The 15,015-nt window shown below is 40.9% G+C and overlaps 1 protein-coding gene across 3 annotated transcripts; it reads right to left on the reverse strand.

The window, feature by feature from the left end:
• Positions 1-1,143: 1,143 nt before the first annotated feature.
• On the reverse strand, positions 1,144-14,282 carry LOC139422745 (anthrax toxin receptor 2-like). Of its 3 annotated transcripts, XM_071174063.1 has the most exons (17): positions 13,861-14,282; positions 13,495-13,566; positions 12,843-12,914; positions 12,645-12,726; positions 12,452-12,556; positions 12,274-12,342; positions 11,714-11,794; positions 11,558-11,618; positions 11,345-11,440; positions 10,737-10,806; positions 9,721-9,799; positions 9,228-9,323; positions 9,054-9,110; positions 8,847-8,942; positions 8,464-8,643; positions 8,243-8,323; positions 1,144-1,908 (listed from the first exon to the last, which is right to left on the reverse strand). In XM_071174063.1, the coding sequence occupies exons 1-17, from the start codon at positions 13,995-13,997 to the stop codon at positions 1,870-1,872; spliced, it is 1,473 nt and encodes a 490-aa protein (XP_071030164.1). In that variant the 5' UTR covers positions 13,998-14,282; the 3' UTR covers positions 1,144-1,869. The 3 variants fall into 3 exon arrangements, with proteins under 3 accessions (XP_071030164.1, XP_071030166.1, XP_071030165.1); XM_071174065.1 differs by lacking the exons at positions 13,495-13,566; positions 13,861-14,282 and adding an exon at positions 13,222-13,241 and having other exon boundaries at positions 1,153-1,908; XM_071174064.1 differs by lacking the exons at positions 13,495-13,566; positions 13,861-14,282 and adding an exon at positions 13,161-13,212 and having other exon boundaries at positions 1,153-1,908.
• Positions 14,283-15,015: the final 733 nt, after the last annotated feature.

Genomic DNA, 15,015 nt, shown 5'->3' on the forward strand with positions numbered 1-15,015 from the left:
GTCTTTGTGAGATGCAGAGTAGGTGAACGGATGATCTCTGCATGTGTGGTTTCCACCGTGAAGCATGGAGGAGGAGTTGTGCTGGTGTGTGTGTGCTTTGCGGGTGCCACTGTCAGTGATATTTTTAGAATTCAAGGCACACTTAACCAGCATGGCTCCCACAGCATTCTGCAGCGATACGCCATCCCTTCTGGTTTGCGCTTAGTGGGACTATCATTTGTTTTTCAACACGACAATGTCCCAACAAATCTCCAGGCTGTGTAAGGGCTATTTGACCAAGAAGGAGAGTGATGGAGTGCTGCATCAGATAACCTGGCCTCCACAATCACCCGACCGCAACGCAATTGAGATGTTTGGGATGAGTTGGACCGCAGAGTGAAGGAAAATCAGCCATCAGGTGCCCAGCATATGTGGGAACTCCTTCAAGACTATTGGAAAAACATTCCTGGTTGAGAGAATGCCAAGAGTGTTCAAAGCTGTCATCAAGGCAAAGGGTGGCTACTTTGAAAAATCAAACATTTTAAATATATTTTGATTTGTTAAGACACTTTTTGGGGTTACTACATGATTCCATATGTGTTATTTCATAGTTTTGATGTATTTGCTATTATTCTACAATGTAGAAAATAGTACAAATAAAGGAAAACCCTTGAGGTGTGTCCAAACTTTTGACTGGTACTGTAGATAAGCAAATTCACCATATTTTATGATCACATCATAGGCAGCTACATTGATGGGAAAATAAGTAGCCACATAGACTGATGAAAATGTAGGAGTAGGTGTACTGTTTATTTATGTACATTTTTATCATGTAAATCAATTATTTTGGGATTCCCATTGGATTTTACATGCAAGTGATGTGTATCAAGCCCATTGCATTCTGCAATTATAATAGTCTTTCCCCTAAATACCTCCTCTAGAAAATAAAATGCAGATCTGACATTATTCTCTCTTGTTCTGTTTGTCCTCGGGGCCTGGAAACCGAAGCAGGGTGTTTATGTACAATAAGCATTAGGTCAAGGGGATTAGATAAACAATGTGATTTGTATTATAGCATTTAGCAACATGAATGAGATTAGGCCTGCAGCTTGTGAAAAATATGACCCTGTTGTAGTTTGACTTGAAAGTGAAACCCTTACAATCTTTCCACACAATGTTGAAAAATATCTTTATTTAGAAAACCACATTTGAAACAGCAGAACTTGAATAAAAAATAAGAGAAATACACTGTGTACAAAAAATGTCAACATTTTGTATCCATTTTTTTTTAATTCACTGAGCTGTATTTTTAGTACTCTTTTATTCACTTAATTACTTACGATTGTTGTTTTATTGTCGAGGTGAAACTGTAAGTTAAGTATTTAGTTGTATATCCACGTATATCATGTTTATATGACCAATAAACAGACATGAACTTGAATGACTCCTGACAAATGAAACGGTGACATGAGGATTTTATAGCAAGTAAGCAAGCTAACATTGTTGAATGCTACTGAACAGCCTTGTTTTATCCCAGATAAATACATGTTAAATAATAAGTCCTAGGAGAGGCACATTTACAGTTGGATGTTTTAGGTATGTTGTCCATAGGCTCCTGCATAGCCGCAGGAAGTAGTTTGAGGGTGGGGGTGCTGATACAGACGGCTATATCGGTCCGCAAATCCAGGACTAGTAAAGCCCCAGTGTACTACTTTTGTGAAGTTTAAAAATATATATATTTAAATAAACATAAAATATGTTTTAATAAATGTTTTATATATGTTTTTTTTGTCAGGGGGCCGAGAGCACCCTCAGCACCCATTCTTCCCACGGCTACGGGCTCCTGTTCTCTCCATAGCCTCATAGTCCACAGATTATGGTGTGTTTGACCTAATGATTGGGAACTCGGGTGAAATTCATACAGCGCCCCTGAAACAAAACAAAATGCAGATTATTTATTCCATTTAAACCTTTCACTTTACCAGGTAAGTAAGTTCTTAAGTATTAAGAACACATCATTTTTTACAATAGAGAGCAGTTAGGCTTAAATGTACCTATTGTATTCTACACTTATTAGAAAATGTACAGCAGTACTTCCTTAGCATACACCTCCCCAGCACCACCTCCATATCAGCCCAATCCTCATAATAGTGCATGGCTGCATCTACCCATTCTCCCCACCATGCATGGACTTGTTTCTCAGATAAATAAGGTACATCAGTTACAAAATGAGATCCTAATGGGAGTCGCTATATACGTGGCATATCATGGACATTTTTGAACAATGCAGAGTTGGTATTTACAATAATATATCATAATTAAACTCAATTGAGGCAGCCCGTAATGGGTAAGGAGGAGATGGTGAATGGGCCGGCGCATTGACACAACATCAATTTTAGCCAATCAAGCATGAGAGCATAACTGGCTGAACAGACAGCCACTCCCATTCGGTCAAGAAGGGAGCCCCCATCGTTATCCCAGGCGAGTATAGAGCAGGTACAGTGCCATGCAAAAGTATTCTTCCCCCTTGGTGTTTTTCCTATTTTCTTGCATTACAACCTGTAATTTAAATGGATTTTTATTTGGATTTCATGTAATGGACATACACAAAATAGTCCAAATTGGTGAAGTGAAATGAAAAAAATTATAACTTGTTTAAAATAAAAAATAAAATAAAAAACTGAAAAGTGATGCGTGCATATGTATTCACCCCCTTTGCTGTGAAGCTCCTAAATAAGATCTGGTGCAACCAATTACCTTCAAAAATCACATAATTAGTTAAATAAAGTCCACCTGTGTGCAATCTAAGTGTCACATGATCTGTCACATGATCTCAGTATACATACACCTGTATATATACACCTATATACACCTCAGTATATATACACTGAAAGGCCCTAGAGTCTGCAACAACACTAAGCAAGGGGCACCACCAAGCAAGCGGCACCATGAAGACAAAGGAGACTTTGAACATCCCACAGAGCACCATTAAATCGATTATTAAAAAATGGAAAGAATATGGCACCACAACAAACATGCCAAAACTCACAGACCAGGCAAAGAGGGCATTAATCAGAGAGGCAACAAAGAGACCAAAGATAACCGTGAAGGAGCTGCAAAGCTCCACAGCGGAGATTGGAGTATCTGTCCATAGGACCCCGTTAAGCCAGTACACTCCACAGAGCTGGGCTTTACAGAAGAGTGTCCAGAAAAAAGCCATTGATTAAAGGAAAAAAATTAGCAAACACATTTGGTGTTCGCCAAAAGGCACGTGGGAGACTCCCCAAACATATGGAAGAAGGTACTCTGGTCAGATGAGACTAAAATTGAGCTTTTTGGCTATCAAGGAAAACGCTATGTCTGGCGCAAACCCCAACACCTTTCATCAAATCAAAGTTTATTTGTCACGTGCGCCGAATACAACAGGACCTTACAGTGGACCTTACAGTGAAATGCTTACTTACAGGCTCTAACCAATAGTGCAAAAAAGGTGTTAGGTGAACAATAGGTAAGTAAAGAAATAAAACAACAGTAAAAAGACAGGCTATATACAGTAGCGAGGCTATAAAAGCAGTGAGAATACATACAGACACTGGTTAGTCAGGCTGATTGAGGTAGTATGTACCGTACATGTAGATATGGTTAAAGTGACAATGCATATATGATGAACAGAGAGTAGCAGAGGTATAAAAGAGGGGTTGGTGGGTGGCGGGACACAATGCAGCCCGGTTAGCCAATGTGTGGGAGCACTGGTTGGTCGTCCCAATTGAGGTACTATGTACATGAATGTATAGTTAAAGTGACTATGTATATTTGATAAACAGAGTGTACCAGCAGCACCCCGAGAACACCATCCCCAGAGTGAAGCATGGTGGTGGCAGCATCATTCTGTGGGGATGTTTTCATCGGCAGGGACTGGGAAACTGGTCAGAATTTAAGGAATGATGGATGGTGCTAAATAGAGGGAAATTCTTGAGGGAAACATGTTTCAGTCTTCCAGAGATATGAGACTGGGACGGAGGTTCACCTTCCAGCAGGACAATGACCCTAAGCATACTGCAAAAGCAACACTTGAGTGGTTTAAGGTAAACTTTTAAATGTCTTGGAATGGCCTAGTCAAAGCCCAGACCTCAATCCAATTGAGAATCTGTGGTATGACTTAAAGATTGCTGTACACCTGCGGAACCCATCCAACTTGAAGGAGCTGGAGCAGTTTTGCCTTGAAGAATGGGCAAAAATCCCAGTGGCTAGATGTGCCAAGCTTATAGAGACATACCCCAAGAGACTTGCAGCTGTAATTGCTGCAAAAGGTGGCTCTACAAAGTATTGACTTTGGGGGGTTGAATAGTTTCGCACACTCAAGTTTTCTGTTTTTCTGTCTTATTTCTTGTTTGTTTCACAATCCAAAATATTTAGCATCATCAAAGTATTAGGCATGTTGTGGAAATCAAATGATACAAACCCCCCCAAAATCCATTTTAATTCCAGGTTGTAAGGCAACAAAATAGGAAAAATGCCAAGCGGGTTGAATACTTTCGCAAGCCACTGTAAGTACCAGCCCTCCTATAGCCACACACCAGGAAAAGGAACTGGTGCATGGTTAAACGCATGCTTACAGCTAGTATGGCTGTTCAGTGTTCACATTTATCAATTACTTATTGAAGCCAAGATGTTTTACAGAGTTTTGCTTGAAATAGTACATTTTGGTTGCAGTTTTAAGTTGAAACCTAAATCTGGCACCATAATAATAAGTTACATTTGACCTCAAATTACCTGTAACTTACAAAACCATAACCATGAAATAAAACATTTATTTCAAAAGGTTGTTATAGTAAATGTAGTGTAGTAATTCAGAATAAATTCAGTATAGTATTATCACATGAACTGACACCCCAGACAGACCCTACCTCCCTTACTAATGGAAAGACGATGACCAGCATCCTGCACTTACCTAGAGTGTCTGGTCTATAATGACAGGACAATAGTATGAATGACCAGTGTCTTAATTAACACGTATTACACGAACACAGCGTGACAGAGTACACGAACACAGCGTGACAGAGTACACGAACACGGTGTGACAGAGTACACGAACACGGTGTGACAGAGTACACGAACACAGCGTGACAGAGTACACGAACACAGCGTGACAGAGTACACGAACACAGCGTGACAGAGTATAATAACACAGTATGACATCCTCCCATCTTCGTTTACTAACTGTGACAGGGCAGAGGCCTCACATAATAGTGATAATACAATGCATTCGGAAAGTATTCAGACCCCTTGACTTTTTCCACATTTTGTTACTTTACAGCCTTATTATAAAATTGATTAAATAATTGTTTTTCCTCATCAATTTATACACAATACTTCATAATGACGAAGTGAAAACTGGTTTTTAGAAATGTTTGCAAATGTATTAAAAATAAAAAACAGATACCTTATTTACATAAATGTTAACACACTTTGCTATGAGACTCGAAATTGAGGTGCATCCTGTTTCCACTGATCATCCTTTGAGATTTTTCTTCAACTTGATTGGAGTCCACCTGTGGTAAATTCAATTGATTGGATTTGGAAAGGCACACAGTTGACAGTGTCAGAACAAAAACCAAGCCATGAGGTTGAAGGAATTGTCCGTAGAGCTCCGAGACAGGATTGTGTCGAGGCACAGATCTTGGGAAGGGTAACAAAAAATGTCTGCAGCATTGAAGGACTCCAACAACACAGTGCCCTCCTTCATTCATAAAAATGAAGAAGTTTGGAACCACCAAGACTCTTCCGAGAGCTGGTCACCTGGCCAAACTGAGTAATTGGGAGAGTGGACATCAGAAGCCACTCCTCAGTAAAAGGCACATGACAGCCCGCTTGGAGTTTGCCAAAACGCACCTAAAGGACTCTCAGACCATGACAAACAAGATTCTCTGGTCAGATGAAACCAAGATTGAACTCTTTGGCCAGAATGCCAAGTGGTACATCTGGAGGAAACCTGGCACGGTGGTGGTGGTGGTAGCATCATGCTGTGGGGATGTTTTTCAGAGTCAAGGACTGGGAGACTAGTCAGGATCGAGGGAAAGATTAATGGAGCAAAGTAAAGAGAGATCCTTGATGAAAATCTGCTACAGAGCAATCAGGACCTCAGACTGGGGCAAAGGTTCACCTTCCAATATGACAACAACCCAAAGCACACAACCAAGACAATGCAGGAGTGGCTTCGGGACAAGTCTCTGAATGTCCTTGAGTGGCCGAGCCAAAGCCCGAACCCTATCTAACATCTCTGGAGAGACCTGAAAATAGCTGTGCAGCGACGCTCCCCAAACAACCTGACAGAGCTTGAGAGGATCTGCAGAGAAGAATGGGAGAAACTCCCCAAATACAGTCTGTCACGTGTGCTCCCTCTCCGGCCTCTAGGTCACCAGGCTGCTCGTTAGGGCGCACACCTGTCACGTGCATAAGCGTTACATAAGCGTTACAGCATTACATGCATAATGAGACTCACCTGGACTCCATCACCTCCTTGATTACCTGCTCTTCATACAGTTGAAGTCGGAAGTTTACATACACTTAGGTTGGAGTCATTAAAACTTGTTTTTCAACCACTCCACAAATGTCTTGTTAACAAACTATAGTTTTGGCAAGTCAGTTACGACATCTACTTTGTGCATGACACAAGTCATTTTTCCAACAATTGTTTACAGACAGATTATTTCACTTATAATTCACTGTATCGCAATTCCAGTGGGTCAGAAGTTTACATACACTAAGTTGACTGTGCCATTAAACAGCTTGGATAAATTCCAGAAAATGATGTCATGGCTTTAGAAGCTTCTGGTAGACAAATTGACATCATTTGAGTCAATTGGAGATGTACCTATGGATGTATTTCAAGGCCTACCTTCAAACTCAGTGCCTCTTTTCTTGACATCATGGGAAAATCAAAAGAAATCAGCCAAGACCTCAGAAAGAAAATTGTAGACCTCCACAAGTCTGGTTCATCCTTGGGAGCAATTTCCAAACGCCTGAAGGTATCACGTTCATCTGTACAAACAATAGCACGCAAGTATAAACACCATGGGACCACGCAGCTGTCATACCACTCAGGAAGGAGATGCATTCTGTCTGTTAGAGGTGAACGTACTTTGGTGCGAAAAGTGAAAATCAATCCCAGAACAACAGCAAAGGACCTTGTGAAGATGCTGGAGGAAACAGGTACAAAGGTATACAGTTTTACACAGTAAAACGAGTCTTATATCGACATAACCTGAAGGCCGCTCAGCAAGGAAGAAACCACTGCTCCTAAACCACCATAAAAAAGCCTGACTACAGTTTGCAACTGCACATGGGGACAAAGATCGTACTTTTTGGAGAAATGTCCTCTGGTTTGATGAAACAAAAATAGAACTCTTTGGCCATAATGACCATCGTTATGTTTGGAGGAAAAGGGGGAGGCTTGCAAGCCGAAGAACGCCATCCCAACCGTGAAGCACAGGGGTGGCAGCATGATGTTGTGGGGGTGCTTTGCTGCAGGAGGGACTGGTGCGCTTCACAAAATATATATTTTTAATTAATCCATTTTAGAACAACGTTGTAACGTAACAATGTGGAAAAAGTCAAGTGGAACGAATACTTTCCTAATGCACTGTAGACATTAAGGGTCAGGGTGGCCAGTCACACCAACATGGACATCCATCCTCTTCTCTCAGTGGAGAGTCATAACTAACCTTCTAGATTTTCTTTCTCTCCCTTTACTACCCCTCACCACTGATGAGCTAGACAAGGTTACTAACGTGTGAAAACTGAATGACAATGACCAAACAGAGAGCTCAGTCTTCTTTTCTCTCTTTCTCTTTTCTCTCTCTTTCTCTTTCTCTCTTTCTCTTTCTCTCGTTCTCTTTCTCTTCTGTTCTCTCTCTTTCTCTTTTCTCTCTCTTTCTCTTTCTCTCGTTCTCTTTCTCTCGTTCTCTTTCTCTTCTGTTCTCTCTCTTTCTCTTTTCTCTCTCTTTCTCTTTCTCTCGTTCTCTTTCTCTTCTGTTCTCTCTCTTTCTCTTTCTCTCGTTCTCTTTCTCTTCTGTTCTCTCTCTTTCTCTTCTGTTCTCTCTCTTTCTCTTCTCTCTCTTTCTCTTCTGTTCTCTCTCTTTCTCTTCTTCTCTCTCTTTCTCTCTCTTCCTTTCTCTTTCTTTTGTTGCAGTCAGGGTTTGGTCAATTCCATTTAAATTCAGTCAATTCAGGAAGTAATCTGAAAACAAAGGGGGTACCTTACCCTGTCCTGTGCTGTTGGTCTCATGACAGCAACTCGATCATACTGGCGCCTGAGTAATGCTACTAGAGCATCAAAACGCCCCTGAGAGAAAGAAACAATGAGAATTGTGGTGATGAAACCAGTCTAAACAAAGATATGATGAAACCAGTAAAAAATATTAAAGATATCAAGTCAGTTACTGACTGCCATTGTCAACTGGGTTTGAAAGCATCCGAACTGACCTTGATGGGTGTGTACCATCTGGACTGTTCTGGGATGTGATAGGTGGGGTGTGGACTCTGAGGCATTGGTTTTCTTCCAATGGTTTCATCCACCTCCTCTTCCACCATTGTGACCACTGCGTTCTTAGCTTTCTCTAGCCGTGCACCTTCCTCCGTGGAACCCTTCTCTCCCCATCGAACCTAATACACACTTTACATTAGGTTCTTTTATACAGTTCACCTTGCATTTTATACTGTTTATGTCTTTTTTTGTAGCACAAAATAACCATTCAGACCTTTAGAGTTACTAACATCACTCAAAATAAAGTAACACAACTCACAGTCAAGATATAGTGCAGCCCGAATAGATGGGGTTGAATGGGGTAATACTCATTCTGACGTACCTCCATGCGTTTCATTCCTCCGATACCTCTGCCCCCATAATAGGATGCATCCACCATGGGCCACTTCCTCTTTGGTAGAGGGTCCTCCTCAGGCTCCTATTGGAGGAGACACAGCGAAACCACTGCATTAACCCTGTGAAGAGCTGAATGAACTGACATTCATGTTGATTTAAACAACAGTCTTAAGAATCTAAGCAGTTCACTCACAGGTACTGGTGGAGGAGGGGGAGGAGGGGGGCGACAGGGAGGGGGATCCTTGATCACCTGTCAAATAGAAGCCTTCTTCTATTACTATATACTATCAACCAACAACCATTTTAACTGATTCACTCATACTCTTTCTATTTTTCAATGGGAAAAGTGCTGTGTTGAACCACTCACAATAGTGCAGCAGAGCGGCCAGAACCACCACAGCAGAACCAGAGCCAGTAACAGGAGGAGGACCAAGACCAGCACGAGCACCACTGTCCCATCAGACTGCATCAGGAGACACTGTCACTTTAAATGTGTAGCTATAGCACTCTGAATGAATTCTATTGTGTAGTTTGTGTGTTTTCATGTTTTATGTACCATCTTTTTAAGCACATGACCAAGTTCATTTCCCTCTTGTGGAATATAAATTTGATCTGAATCCCTCATTGAGTCTGAATGGTAAACAAAGCAGCCTGGTACGCAACACAGACTTCAACAGATTACTTTATACCAAACATAAATATAATATATACTACTTGATAAACTGGGTGTTTCAAGCCCTGAATGCTGATTGGCTGAAGGCTGTGGTTTATCAAACTGACCAAATCAGACCAAACTGAATGTCAATGGAGTGAGGCTGTTTGTTTTGAGTGTTGGCGTTGTCTGTAATACTGATACTCACACATTCTGTAGCGTAGATAGTGAATGGACTTGAGATGTAGGACTGACCCTTGTTCAAGCTGATCAGCACATCTATCGATCTATTGAGAGAGAAAGGAAATCCAGCCCATTTCTATGTTATTGCTGAGAGAGATAGAGACTAACAAAGTAGGTCAAGTCGAACTTAATTGATGAATCGGCCTGGCAGACCAAACGTCGAAATGCCAGGGCACTGTGCCATAGCAAACAGGCATGCTGGTGGCAGGGTAAACACTATTACATGGTCAACGGTGGGTACCCACTGGGTACAGACGTCAGTTCAACATCTAGTTTTCATTAACATTTGGTTGAGTTGTCAACTAACGTGAATTCAAAGTGAAATCAACAACAAGTGTCACCATGTCATTGGATTTAGGGTAAAAGTTGGGAGAAAATTGCCCTCATGTTGATTACTTTTTCTGTGCTTTTCCAATCAGATTGACACGTTGATTCAACGTTATCACATAGATTTTGGGGGTTGAAATGACGTGGAAACAAAGTTGATACGATGCGTTTTGCCCAGTGGGTAAACACTAACAGGGTCACAAAGTCTCACAAAAACATCCTCCTGTACAAAACTGTTTAATTGACAAGATGCCAAACCATTTTGGTGTGTCTCACCACTACACATTGGTTCAGCCTATTCGTTGTATATTTTATTAAGAAACCAGGCAGGTAACTGTAATGGAATAGGACTGAACCGCATTTATTCTCCAATCTCCACCAAACTTCTATTCTATTTTTATACTTGAATTATTTTATTTTGTTGCTTTTATAAAGCAATCGATCCGTTACCCGTGGAACCAACTGCCCACCCTGAATGAAAGTGTGTGTAGTCTTCGACAGTGGAGCTTGGGTTTCAGCATGGTTCTTCTCTCACGGCAACCAACAGACAACATGCCATTCCTTTGATCTGGCCATCTGAACGCGCTCAGTAGCTCACTGGCCATTTATGGCTACAGGAAGTTCCACGAGGAGAGAATCAAGTGCAGCACTTACTGTCCGGCTTCATGCAGCACTGGTGCTGGACACAACAGATAGCCATCCTGCACCACACTAGGGCTCTCATCTGGGAGAGGGAAAGAGAGAGAGAGCGAGAGGGAGGGGTTGTGGGGAGCGAGAGAAAGTGTGAAAGGGAGGGGTGTGTGATCTCTATGCCCTCTCAGTGAAGAGACATGGTTTGTTATGTTCTATATTAAGCAATGAGACAGAGACCAGCTCCATGCACTCAGCTGGCTACAGAATGACGTCTCTGTTCTCTAGCTACTAAATAAGACACTGTTCTGTTCTCTCCGGTTTGGGAAAATAGTGAGCCCCAACATTCACTCTATGGCCTCATTACTCTATTAGTATGGCTACAGAATGAACAGGGTTACCAACATCTTTCCATGATGAAATTGATTGAATCCTGAGGAATGGCATTGAAGTGCATTGTTTGGTGTACAACTACAAAGGACTGTGGCATCTGGTAATATACATGAATGAATGTGATGTAACAAGCGGTTAGGGGGTGTTATTGTCAATTTGCACTCTTACAGTAGGTCGGTGTGTCAATATTGGAATGCAGAATGTGATGCATTATGGAGCTTGTGGTAGGGTATACTAACTGTAGGTCTTCTGGTTGACTGTGAGAACACAGATCACTCCCTCCTGGCTCCTCCCACGGGTGAAATCATATCCTCTCAGCACAATGTTAAAAGATTCTGGAATGTTATGGAGGGTCACAATGTTAGGATTTTCGGGAACAAACTAATAATAATGTTAACCAATATTGATCACATTTAATCAGTATAACGACAAACTAAATCTTTGCAACATACCGTTCACACAAACATTAGTGGGCTCTATACTGAATATTTCTGTGCAGGATTTCTTCAAAATCTGTGCAAAATATAAATAACGATGATGTAAATTACATGGTTTGTGTCTTAAAGTTTATTCTGACATATTGCTCTATGTAATTATTCTGACCTCACCGAATTCACAATGGTTTTGAGTGCATGAAATCCAGCCAGCACTGGGAATACTTGGTCTTTGCTGTCTGCAATGTCAACAAGCTGTAGAGATAAGAATGCAAGCATACTCTATGATGTTACACAACATCTGAGAGATTGCCTTCCCACATCTAACGTACGACATAGCACTCTCTCCCTCATTGTCAGTACATTACTCTGTCTCTCTGTTGATGTTTTCCTGCCTGGTTTCCAAGGCTCTCATCTAATGTAATGAAACTATAACAGGAAGCAGGGCTGGCACGATCGTGATCTTATTAGATGATTACAGTACAACGGACTTCCTGGCCAGACTGCTAACGCTCGCTGAGAGGGACAGACGATCAAATCATTAAACTGGTACTCTCATTTTCCTTTCACTATGTTATCAATATCAATCAGCTGTTACAGCATTGTGCATGCTTATCCAACAGATTTCAATGTAAACAAATATTTCAGCAGGGATACTGTTTGTGCATGGCTGTGTGCAGTTTGTGACTGCTTCTCCAGCCTACCATTGATAAAGTGAGACTTCAAAATCATACCTGTCTCTCATCAAAGTCCTTCACACCGACACAGTACACTCTAGCACCAAACTCCCTGGCCGCGTTAGCCTGAAACAAAAAGAGAGGACCAATAGATGAATTTATGGAAAATAGCTGTGTACTAGTAAGAACTCAAAGCAAAGTAAGTACTATGTTATTGCTCATCACAGTCTATTACCTCCTCTACTGTCAGTTCATAGGGATAGACCTCCAGTTTCCCATCAGTCAGAGCGATGATGATGCTGGATGACCGTGTGACCTGGGCCTTTATCTGCTCTGAAGCCTACATGTAGGAAGCCATGTTTTAATGGACAACACATACAGTACAACTACAAAAATATATATAACTGCTATGAATCAAAACTTCATACCACTTTCATTCCTTCGTGCATGTATGTTTCACCAGCTGGTCTGATTTCACTTAACTTTTTCAAGCCTTCCTCTATTTCATACCTACAAAGGAACAAGAAATATGCATTTTAGGTCCAATATTATCTGAGAGATGATGTGTACCGCGAGAGAGTGTGTGTGCTGTCTCGTTAGGTGAAATATGTTTACTGTAGTAGTACCTGTCTCCAGTTAGTGGTAGAATCACCTCCGCTCTAGATGAGAAAACTATGAAGGAAACTCTCATCTTTGGACTAGAACAAACACAGATACACAAGGGGATAAACGGGATTAAACACCCAAGAAGATGCAGAAGCAGATTAACTCCAGCAATGACTGGTCATTTTGTATTTAAAAGACTACACTAACAGTAGCTTTACTTAGCCCTATTCCCCACACCCTTTGGGGCTAACCATTTTTTTCTACATTAGCCTACAATTATACACCAGTTGCCACCACAGCCAGATGTGCCGAATGTTTTGTGGAGTTAAATTTAGTACCCCATTATTAAGTTTAAAAATAATCCCAGGCATGCAGTTTCCTAGTGTTCGGTGGACCTACTTAATGTTAAATGCCTAGGCTTCTGCTCGATAAAGATATGCCCCACTTTCACAGGACCGTGTTTACTACAGTTTATCTATTGATTCCAGCTGTGAAAACATGCCCTTGGTAAATCATTGATAAAAGGGGCTCATTCAATCAATATACTGAAAACTTGTATCATGAGAGAGAGGGAGAGAGAGAGTTGTGTGGGTTTTGTCCTGATGGATAGTGACATGTTCAAGGCAAATTTAACTTCATAGAGAGCTTGACCTGAGAGCATAGACAGTTTACCTCACAAAGCGGTTGGTGAGCTGCTCCACAAACTCATAGATCTCTCCCCAGTTATCATACACACTACCAGACCTGTAGAGCACACAATGAAACTCTCTGAACCAAACAAACCCATAGGAGGACTATACAGACTGAAAAAGAACATTAGTCATTTTAATACCATTCACATTAGCATTTTGACTGCTTGTTACACATTTGTTTTTTTCACACACATAACTTGATAATAAAATGTTTGATGCGTGCACTCTGACACCTGATAGATGCTATTGAATTATGTTGATACAAGATACTTCAACATAAAAAAAATAGAACAAGAAGTCACGTTCATATCAACGACATCTTCCATTTAGTTTAGAGGCTACTTACCTATCTAAAACGAAATAAATATCAAAAGCTCCATGGCAAGATGCCTCTTCGCTTTGACAAAATAATGTGTTTATTAGAAAGGAAAGAAGAAATACAATCCCTTGTCCGTTGAGGATCATTGCCTTGATAAAAATCATATTTTCTCAATTATATTTTGCACATTTCACTGTCTACCTTACATGCGCTTCCTTGTATGTTAAACAAGATAAATCAAGGCTCAAGACTGACTGATTTTCCAACGAAAAAATGGACAAGAAACTGACATTACTTTTACGCGACATGTTACTAGCATATGTCTTTGTAAATACCGATGATTGTCCTTGCCACTCGCATAGTTGTTAACTATACATTGTCTGAATTGAGAGAATAAAATGATTTGGCCGGTCGCATCACCGCGGATACTGTACCATCCCATCTGAAGTGGGCATGCGCAAGATATCCGGACACTTCGAACCCTATTTATTTTTTTACCTTTATTTTTTTTACCTCTATCGCTCCCTCACCAGCGTTGGGGAGACAGCAGGTGACAACATGTTTTGTTAAATTAACAATTTAGGTAACTATTTCAGTTCAACAACCAAACTTTATTTGAAGCTTGATACCAAATGAATTATAGCCAAACCATAGAAAGACGTGGATATTACTTTTAATTTAATTCCACACACTGAACAAAAACATTGTATTGTTTGAAAACTTCAATTCGACTGATTCTAATGTCCATGCCATTGTGGACGTGACAATATGGACATCACTCATTAGAATACTGTGTAGAGTGAATTCCAACATTGGCCTGATCCATCAAACCAGGGTTTCTCTATCGCCTGAGGTCGCAGAAAAGCGCGTTTATGGCACACACACGCGTTTGTCGTCGTGGCCTCGGGGCATGCACACCAGAACATCACCCACCGTCACCTAAATACACTATATTTCGTCCCTATTTACCAAATGTCATGAATTCAATATCCAATCGAAATTGGCTTCTTCTACACTGGCCCCTGACACCCATGACCTCTTTAGACTGTCCACCGACACTCTCCGATTGTCAGAGATCATTCATGTAACCTAGCTAACAAGAGGATAAAGGAAGAGCGGAGAACTGTCAAATCTCATTGTACAGATTAGACTAGATTATAAAACCAGCTCCTCCAGTAGACC

The sequence above is a fragment of the Oncorhynchus clarkii genome, chromosome 12 (assembly GCF_045791955.1).
Source record: "Oncorhynchus clarkii lewisi isolate Uvic-CL-2024 chromosome 12, UVic_Ocla_1.0, whole genome shotgun sequence".
In the NCBI taxonomy this organism is placed as follows: domain Eukaryota; kingdom Metazoa; phylum Chordata; class Actinopteri; order Salmoniformes; family Salmonidae; genus Oncorhynchus; species Oncorhynchus clarkii.

What these genes read in the sequence shown, in the direction of transcription:
- LOC139422745 (XM_071174063.1), bottom strand. Translation starts at nt 13,997, where the DNA reads ATGATTTTTATCAAGGCAATGATCCTCAACGGACAAGGGATTGTATTT. An exon ending in CTATCTACGCTACAGAATGT is followed by an intron (nt 9,324 to 9,720) that starts GTGAGTATCAGT and finishes CTCCTGATGCAG; the next exon opens with TCTGATGGGACAGTGGTGCT. An exon ending in CCCCTCCTCCACCAGTACCT is followed by an intron (nt 8,943 to 9,053) that starts GTGAGTGAACTG and finishes CTCCTCCAATAG; the next exon opens with GAGCCTGAGGAGGACCCTCT.